Here is a 9980-nt window from a genome sequence, read left to right as displayed (position 1 = left end):
GATTTGTAACCACTACGCTACCAGAGCTCCTTCTCTTCTAATGGGGGCTAAAAGATCAACTATTTGTTGCAGGATTTCTTGGTCCAAATCCAAGGCAAGATGACCTTGTCCTTGAATAAAACAATAAGAAACTGCTTCCTCTCAGGCCTCCTTGCTAATATGTACAGTGGAAAACCTCCCCAAGAGATAAGTTTATTTCATCTCAGGAAATGTATCAGTCATAACAGACAAAAAGATCAGATAAAGAAAAGGTGGAGCCGTAACTCAACAACTATGATTAGTCTTGTTGCTATCTTCTCCACATTAAAGAATAGGAATCGACCAAATTACATTAAAGAACGCTCTAATCTATCTTTACAGTTTTGATAAAATTGTCAGGACAATTTTGAAAAAGCAGGTTTTCTTAAATCTAGTCAAGTTAACAGACAGAAGTGTGGTGGGAGGGGGTGATGGGGGATAGGTGATGATATAGATCAATAGTTCTGTATTACAACCATATCATTAACTCATAGTATATGGAGGTGGAAGAATCTATTAAAAGCATAATCTCTTATCTATACATATAATTAAACCAATTTTTAAGCACCATTTAGAAAAATTAATAAAATTAAGTATTGTTCAAGTGCCAATAAATCAATATTCAGAGAAAAAAACCAGTACTAGTTGCCTTCTAGCCTACTAGAATTCACAGCAACCCCGTGTGTTTCAGAGTGTAGAAGTGTACCACCAAAAGATTTTCAATGACTGTAACCTTTCAGAAGTAGATTGCATAGCTTTTCTTTCAAGGGATCTATGAATGGATGCAAGCACTCAAGGAGACCCATACTCAGAGACAGATGACTATGAAAAAACCAGGAGCAAGTGAAGTCAAGTGAAGAGTACTGCAGGCTGAGAAATAGGAAGAGAAAAGAAATGAGTTTGAAGTAGCTGAAATTGGCCCAGCTTGTCCTAAATAAAAGTCTAAAGGAAAGACTGTAGAGGGTCTTAAGTGAACAAAAGAAACTTAAACTTAGTATGGTTAAGTGATAGTGCCTCTTTTTATGGTAAAGAGGCTTGGCTGGCTGGGGCTGGCTGTGTGTCATGGAGTAGGTTCCGACTCCTAGCGACCCTGTACAGGGTTTTCTAGGCTGTAAATCTTTATGGGAGCAGAATGCCTCATCTTTCTCCTGTGGAACAGCTGGTAGTTTCAAACTGCTGACCTTGCGGTTCCCAGCCCGATTTGTAACCACTACGCTACCAGAGCTCCTTATGGGATGATAGAATTGACATTTAGGACTACAGATGAGTCATGTCTACTATGTACTTAAGATACTATGAATTGAAGTCGGGTTTCATAATATATGCAGTCTTCTCCAGGGCATAAGGGGGTGACATCACAGTATGTAAGATTCAGTGGAGCAGAACTGACATAGATTATAAAGGGAATAGGGAAGAAGGTAGGGCATCATATCTATGTACAAAGAATGACAGAGCAAAGGGAAGAATGTACATTATAGAAGCAAACACAGAAAAGCAGAAGACAAAGAAGAAGCTGACCTAAATGACATCTATTCTTGATCATCCCGTCTCAAATTACAAAGAGAAAGATGCATTATTGCCTGAGATAAACAACTGAAAGCTTTATAAAACTGTTTTGATCACAGTATTGTTAATTTATATTAACAGTGTGATAAAGGTCACACATTCAAGGAAACAAAGTAGCAGAGGGAAAAAGCAATCATTTTTCAAGTCATTTGCTATACTAGTCAATGTCTATGAATCTGATTTAGATTAAATTTGACAACACTTAAGAGGAAACTGTGTGGATTTGTGGTTAAACACAGGGGCTATGAAATCGGGGTAATCTGCACACCAATAATGCCTCTATTACATACAATAAATATGATCCAACATGGAAAAAAAAAGCTTCTTAAAAATCTTGCTATGCTTCCATTTCTTCCTGGTGTGGCGCTTTAGGATAATGCATTGCTTTGAACCAAGAGGTCGGCAGTTCGAATTCACCAGTTGTTCCTTGGAAACCCTATATAGTGTCGCTATTAGTCGGAATCAGCTCGACAGCACTTAACAACAACAACAAGACAGTAACTCATCTTTCTTTAGAGGGTTTTGTAAAAATTCAGATAATAGGTAATAATTATTACTCATTAATAAGGAGCGGCTGGTGGGTTTGAACCACCCACCTTGCATACAGTAAAAGGGGACTGATAAGCTGGTTCTCAGAAATCCTACACAGCACTTAACAACAACAGATACTAAAACCCCACTGCCATTGAGTCAGTTCCAGCTCATAGTGACTTTATATAGCATTTCCAAGACTGTAAATCTTTACGGGACCAGACAGCCTCATCTTTCTCCCTCAAATAGTAAGTTGTCAATAACCCAGCTTGTAATACACTATCACTACCAGGGTTCCTTTCTTATGTACTCTACACCTTTACAAAAATAATTTAATAATGACTCAGGGCATCATTTATTATGAGGACAGCACTACTCAACAATAAATAATTTATATTAAAATATACAAGTGGAAAACTAATGATCAGTTTGAAAATACTGACTTGCTTTACTTTCAAGTGACTTATTTTAAAAATAGATACCATTTTAAAGCCATACAGTATTTTCAAAGGTATGATTAAGAAATATCATTCCCCTTAAATAATGTGAGGTGGGGAAAAGAAAAAAATGTGAGGTCAGGGGTTGTTTCATGGTAAAAACAAAGAAAACAAAAAACAAAACCACTGCCATCCAACTGATTCTGGCTTAAAGGGACACTAGATAGAACTTCCAAGACTAAAATCTTTACAGGCTCAGACAGTCTCATCTTTCTCCAGTGGCGCAGCTAGTGTGTTTGAACGACTAACCTTGGGGTTAGTAACCCAACACTCAACCCGCAGTGCCAATAGGGCACCTTTGGAATATTATTCTAAAAATTTTCCCAATTTATTGAGCAAAGAAAATTTTCCTCATGTAACATTTATTAACAGTCTGTAAGTCTAGTATTCAACATTACAACACTTTTGGAAATATAGTATTATAATATTCTTTTAAATGCTAATATATCCTTTTATCTTAAAGAGTCACAATATCACAAGATACCTTTGAAGATCAACTAAAACGCACCACATGACTATAAAAATACTGCCCTAACTCAGGGAGCATTCTGGTAATACACAGATGTTCTGCCAAGTATCATCAAATGAATAGTTAAGAATGGGAATAGGAGATGGTATGATAAAATAGACAACATTTACTAACTTAATAAGGGTTAAATGAGTTTCTGTTAATCCAAAAATTTAATGAGATGATAAATCCAATAGCATTTATGGCAGATCTAGTATGTGCCAAAAACTGAAAGATATATAAAAAGGATAAAGAATAAAAGTCCATAAGATTCAAAAGAGACTCACAAAGTGAATACTGAATTTACTACTTGTGTAAAAACAAACCTAGAAAAATACTCCCAATATATAAAGCATTTGTTTTTTAGTTCCTCACTGCATTCCATAAGCCAAAGAATCAAAGCCACTTAAAAAGTTGTGAACTTTTTGAAGGAGCAAATTTTGAATTCACTCTATTATTCTCATAAAACTTCACATATAAAAAGGCATTCGTACTCATTGCCCAACAACTATTCACTGAGTCACCTATTAAGAGACAGCCAGAGAAATTAATCTTCCATTTAACACCTCCCATGTAATTAAAACTTTAAAGGTCTGATCATTAAACAGGAAAGTCTAGATAACCAAAGGACTAGTGAACAACTAACTATGTAGCAAGATCTTAACAGAATAAGTAGTCAGTTTAGGATGCTCTGAAACGGCAAATATGAGTATTTCAAATTTGAACGCAAGTATCATTCACGTGGTTTTCTAAGAATTCTGGATTCAATGTTATTTTATGGCCAAGCACTACTTTTGTCGTCGCATTACCCTAAAGTTTAGTATAAAGCACCGTCGGGAAATTAAAACACTTACAGAATAAGATACTGGTCACTCTAGTTTATGTACTGTTGTTGTTTGTTGCCATAAAGTTGATTCGAACTCATGTCACCCTGTGTGTACAGAGTATAACTACTCCACACGGTTTTCAAAAGCTGTGAATGTTCAGAAACAGATTGTCAAGTCTGTCTTCCAAGCACCTCTGGGTGGGTTTGAACCTTTCCAATTGCAGTTGAGCACTTAACCCATCTGTATTAAACCAGGGACTCTAGTTTATACATTACTTGGTATTTATCTTTCCCAATCTTATTTTCATAAATCTAATAATACATTTTCCTCTCTCAGTAAATAAAGTTATAACAATTTTACTTACTCATCAAATTATTAGGTGTAATACTAACTTATGTATCTTCCTTCATTTTGAGAAAGAATATATGGAAAAGGTAGATAATGAGTTTCTGGTTAATATACTTTAAACTAATGATTCATATTTTTAGCTGGAAAAATCATGACTACAGAGGAGCTTAATTTCAAAGGCCCCATTAGTAAACTCTAACTATAATGGAACTTCTCTATAACAACCTTTCCTATTAGTAAAATTAAGTATACGGCTGGTCTCTTTTTGGATTTGATCTAAAGAGATTTAATGAGTGAGGTACCACAAGAATCTCATTATGAGGGGGCTGGGCTCTAAGCACAGAATCATACATAGCATACTTCTAACACAGCTACTTCTTTACGAATACCATGAGGCTTGGCTGATTGGCAAGGTGGGATAATGCCATGAGAGTTACTGTGCCTAGGAAAATTCCTTGGATTTTGTATATAATATTGATGAATGAATGAAACCAAATTATAATCATCAACTTGAACATGTCAATATCCTAAATTCATGACTGCTTGTCTGTACATTTCCAAAAAAAAAAAAAAAAAAAGAAACCTCAGCGACTTGATCTCCGTTTTTCAGAGATTTTAATATCTCAACATTTTTAGAATATGTAAAAGATAATTCCCATACCCTGATGATAGTAACTACAAGATTAGGGTGTAAAAATGGACATAAGAAAAAATAATTAAGACTACTATATAAATTGCCTATATATATATAAAACATATGCGTTAGCATGATGGAAGAAAACTTCCAACATGGTGATACAAAAGTAGCTCTGTGATAACTCATATTTCTAACACCAGAGGTTCAGATTTGTGTTAGGCATAGAAAAATGTTCCTCACAAACAGCAGGAGCTGCCTGTGGGATTTCAACATGGCAAACACATAGCCTGCCTCACGGGATCAATTACAAAGAAGCAATACTTGTGGCATTAAAAAAAAAAAATTCTTGTGTTTCCACCAACTATTAATACATGTTGAGAACTTGGATGAGTCCAACCAATCATTTTATTAGCAAATCAATAATCAAGCACTCCCTCAAACCTATATGTGATTTCCTTACTCTATATGCCCATTCTCAATAACCTTTCTCATGATTTGTCATTAAATTCAACTACAAAAAAAAATTAAAAAATACTATCTAAGTATCAAAGCTGAATTTCAAACCTTAAATTTCTGATTACAGAGATCAGCTGTCCAGTATGTCTCAACTTTCATGATTTTCCTTTCTTTAATGAATGGTGATCTTGTTTAATTTTTTTTTTTAATTATAAAAAAATTGAAAACAAGCCAGTTGTAACTTACCCTCCCCTCCTTGAAGTAGACTATTATACCCTCTACAAAGACTGTTTTCCCTGAAGAGAAACAGCAATAATTCCCATTTCAAAGCAGTTCACTATGACGTGCTGCCAAACACAAGCAGCATTTGCGATACTTACTGAATGTTTCTCCTGCTGGCCCATAACTCCATGGTTAGCTGGGATTGCTAGTGGTTTCATAATGAAGAAACATATGCTGAACTGAATTTACACATCATGTACCAATCTCTCACGGATGGCAAGTCACCCTCTACAGTATTAAATTAAAAGAAAAAAGAAAAATAGAAAATAAAAAAATAAAATAAAAAGAGGGAGGACGGAAAACCAAGCTGCAGCTTAAAGTGTCACTACTGGTAAGCTTAAAAAAAAAACCTCACACTTGTAGACTAGAAGAGGAATCCGAACAACGGTGTTCGTCTCCATTTTTATAACACTGAAACTCTAACCATCTTAGGCTATGACACGACTGAGGAAACCTTATACAGCTCTCAATCCTCCAAGAGAACAAGATCATTTCTGAGATTGAAGAACAAGAGGCAAAAGAAAAGGAGGAGGAAAAAAAAAAAAAAGCTAAAATGGCTGACTGCACACAGACTCCCCTCAAAAAGACTTAATACAGAATTATATTAGTCAGGGTGGTGTAAGAACCAGTCTCTAGCATTCAGCCAAGCATTGTTAATACTCTTGTTTCAGCTGTAATCACATATACAGACGGATCCCTCCAACCACGAAAAAAAAAGAAGAAAGGAAGGAAAAATCAGGGCAGAGCGTGCGAATCGGGACCTCCTCCCTAGTTGCTAATGATGCTGACAGAGTGGTGACCAGTGATCTCTGTCCCACTCCACTAACCAAGTTTGCACAATTAATCTTAGCAGCATGACACTGATGGACATTTAATTTAATGATGTCTGTCCCTTACACTCAACACAAGCATGACTACTGGCAAGCAATTCACTAACAGAAACACAGCACATGCACACACACACACACACACACACACAATCTCGAGAATCATGAGTCTGAATGCAATACACCAATATAATTACATTATTGTGCTTACTTTGGAGGACCATGGCTGCAGGCAGTTGGCATAGCAACGCACAAGGAAAGCCATTTCCTGGGTAGAGAGAAAGCTTCCTTTTCTAAATAAAAAATTCCTCTTAGGAAACAAACGGCATTGCTGCTTCCTGCAGAAAGCAAGACACTGTAGTCTGTCTCTTAACCTGCAAGGCTCACACTCAATGCAGTTCTAGTGATGTAAGTGGATTTCTCTCTAACCCTCCCTCTCCCTATATACTCTGAAATATTCAGCTGAAATGGTACACACATTCCTTAAGGCTCGCCCCCTCCTCTACTTAACCATTTCACTCATTAAGGTAGCGATGGACAATTCAGATAAAGTATCAAGCTCTTGCCTGTATTATATCAGCGGCTGTAGGTTAAGCAAGTCTCAGAGGGATGGAATCCATTGATTGCTGACTCCAAATAATATCACTGAAGACAGAGTGGGAAAACGGAGCAAGGACTTACTTGAAGAGCTTTGAACTAAAATATGATTTTTCACCAACGTGAAATAAAGGAATGGATGTGACAACACCTTTTCCATTACTTCCTCCCCATCCTCAAATATTGTTGTTTATAGTAAATAAGTATCTATACAAATTTATTAAATGCACATTTGACAAGCTTTCTACAAATTCAGAAAACATGATTTTCTATATACACCTTTGCAAATAACATCAGAATAAACCTACTCAGGTATTTTTAGATAAAACAATAAAAAACTTCTAGAAACACAGAGTTAAAAAAATTAAATGATGCTTTAGCTTTGTTTAATCATTAACTCTTATTTTACCAGGGTAAGTAGGCTATTTGAAAGACTGCTATAATGCAAAGACATTTTAACTCTGAACATGTCTGAGTTCAGTTTTCATAGTCTGACCTATCTATAACTGGCACACATAATAGAAAAATTTTAAATATAACAAAAAACAAAACCCACTGTCATTCAGTTGTTTCTGATTCATAGTGACCCTAACAGGACAGAGCAGCCCAACTCCTTAGGATTTCCAAGACTCGAAAGCTTTCTGGTAGCAGACAGCCTCATCCTTTTCTCACAGAGCAAGAACTGAACCACCAACTTTGTTATCAGGCCAACACTTAACCCACTATGTCACCAGGGTTACTAACAGGAAACACTGTTGTTGCTAAGGGCCGCTGAGTATGTTCTGATTCATTAGGACCCAGCATAGGGTTTTTAAGGAGCAACTGGTTAAGTTTGAACTGCCAACCTTGCAGTTTAAATCAACCTTGCGATCCACTGCTTATCCTACAGTGCCACACCAGGACCCCTGATTAATAGACAATGGTGGTGGTGGTTATGTGCCGTGGAGTCGGTTCCGACTCATAGCGACCCTGTACAGGGTTTCTGAGGCTGTAAATCTTTACGGGAGCAGAAAGCCTCATCTTTCTCCTGCGGAACAGCTGGTAGTTTCGAACTGCTGACCTTGTGGTTCGCAGCCCGATCCGTAACCACTACGCTACCAGAGCTCCTTACAGGAGCAGAAAGCCTCATCTTTCTCCCGCGAAACAACTAGTAGTTTCAAACTGCTGATCTTGCAGTTCACAGCCCGATTCGTAACCACTATGTTACCAGAGCTTCTTTAATAGATATAGATAATTCAGACTCTTTAGTAATTGACTTTGGAATTGTCACTGTTTGCTTGTTTGGAGCCCCTATGCTGGGCAAACGATAAATGAACTAAAGCTGTTAACTGAAAGGCTGGAAGTTTGAGCCCAGAAAGTACCTAAGCGGACAGGTCTGGTGATCAGTTTGAGGAATACCAGTGACAGAAAATCCTGTGAGCACAGTTTTACTGACATACATGGGGTCACCTTGAGTTGACTCAGCTGCAACTGTGGGGGGTTTTTTTTTGGTTTGTTATTCTTGTCTGCATTCCTTCCATTCTCTTACCTTCCTCTTTCCCTTCACATCTAAAGGCAACCTTACCCTCCTCACCATTGTTTCGAACTTTCTTCTCCTTCATCTCTAACAGCTCCCCTCTTTTACATTTCTCATTTTATCCATTAGTCCTTTTCCCCCTTACATAATTAACCTTTCGCCCAAACCAGAAAACATTCATCTCAACTTTTAAATTTGTTCACATCTCCTCCATCTCAAAACCAAAACAGAAACAGAAACCTTTTCTATGGCTTCATGTAATCTCTTTTTGTCTTTTCACAATCAGATGTCTCAAGATTTACCTGCTATGTCTTTCATCATTTCCTCATCCCCATACACTCCTTAAATGATGGACTATCATACTCCTGTATACAATGTATACATCTAGCAGTTATCCTTAACTCCTTTCTCCATGTCCAATCCATCGCAATATTGTTAATTCTCTGAATTTTCTCAAATTCACCTGAGTGTTCTGCAACTCTGCTGCTATCACCCCACTCCATAACCATTATTTTTCTTGCCTTGCAAACTACAAAAATCTCCTTAGAACACTGTCTGAATTAAACTCCAGCTCCATCTTTACAACCATTTTACCACACTGCCTTCTGAGATTGTTTAATAACTAAAATTGATCACCTCACAGCCTCATCCATTCAGTCCTATTACAATTTAAAACATTTCTATGGCTTTCCATTGCTTTTACCATAAAGACCAAACTCCTTATTATATTTTATAGTATCTGTACCCTTTCTACATTTACATTAGACTCCTGTTCACTTGCTGCACTCCACATCACCTGGCTGCTTTTGCTTCCCTGAATGAGTGAGAGGAGCTTCACACATATTATTTTCTCTGAAAGGAACTCTCTCCTCTCACTTCCCCGATTGATTCTCCTTCTCCCACTCCACCACACACACAAAAGAGATGAAATGTGCTATTACTGCTCTCAAGTACTATGTTATGTGTCTCTTTACTATAGATCTTATTGCAATTCTGATTTAACATTTAGTCATGAGATTATGTAATCAATTAGTACCTGCTTTCTCTATTACACACTAACCTCCATGATGGCTGTTTTTGTGTACCATTATACTTGCAAATTAAAGCTGAAGAAAATGAAAACAAATCTACGAGAGCCAAAATATGATCTTGAATTTATCCCTCCTGAATTTAGAGATCATCTGAATAATAGATTTGATGAATTAAACACTAAAGACTGAAGACCAGAAGAGTTGTGGGATGACATCAAGAATATCATACATGAAGAGAGCAAAAATTCACTAAGAAGACAAGAAAGAAGGAAAAGATCAAGATGGATGTCAGAAGAGACTCTGAAACTTGCTCTCCAACGTAGAGAAGCCAAAGCAAAC

The 9980-nt window shown here is 36.8% G+C and overlaps 1 protein-coding gene across 2 annotated transcripts in view; it reads right to left on the bottom strand.

The window, feature by feature from the left end:
• Nucleotides 1-9980, bottom strand: part of RAPGEF2 (Rap guanine nucleotide exchange factor (GEF) 2) — a 234476-nt gene that overhangs the window by 110476 nt on the left and 114020 nt on the right. The window contains exon 1 of one of the 2 annotated variants that reach the window (XM_006867927.1): nucleotides 5769-6164. The exons of the other annotated variant lie outside the window; for it this stretch is intronic. Coding sequence (XP_006867989.1) covers nucleotides 5769-5828 — 60 coding nt within the window. The 5' untranslated portion in view covers nucleotides 5829-6164. Of the gene's footprint in view, nucleotides 1-5768; nucleotides 6165-9980 lie in introns of those variants that run through there. 2 annotated transcript variants of the gene reach the window in all.

The sequence above is a fragment of the Chrysochloris asiatica genome, unplaced genomic scaffold, assembly GCF_000296735.1.
Source record: "Chrysochloris asiatica unplaced genomic scaffold, ChrAsi1.0 scaffold00112, whole genome shotgun sequence".
In the NCBI taxonomy this organism is placed as follows: domain Eukaryota; kingdom Metazoa; phylum Chordata; class Mammalia; order Afrosoricida; family Chrysochloridae; genus Chrysochloris; species Chrysochloris asiatica.
This window is presented reverse-complemented; position numbering and strand designations above follow the sequence as displayed.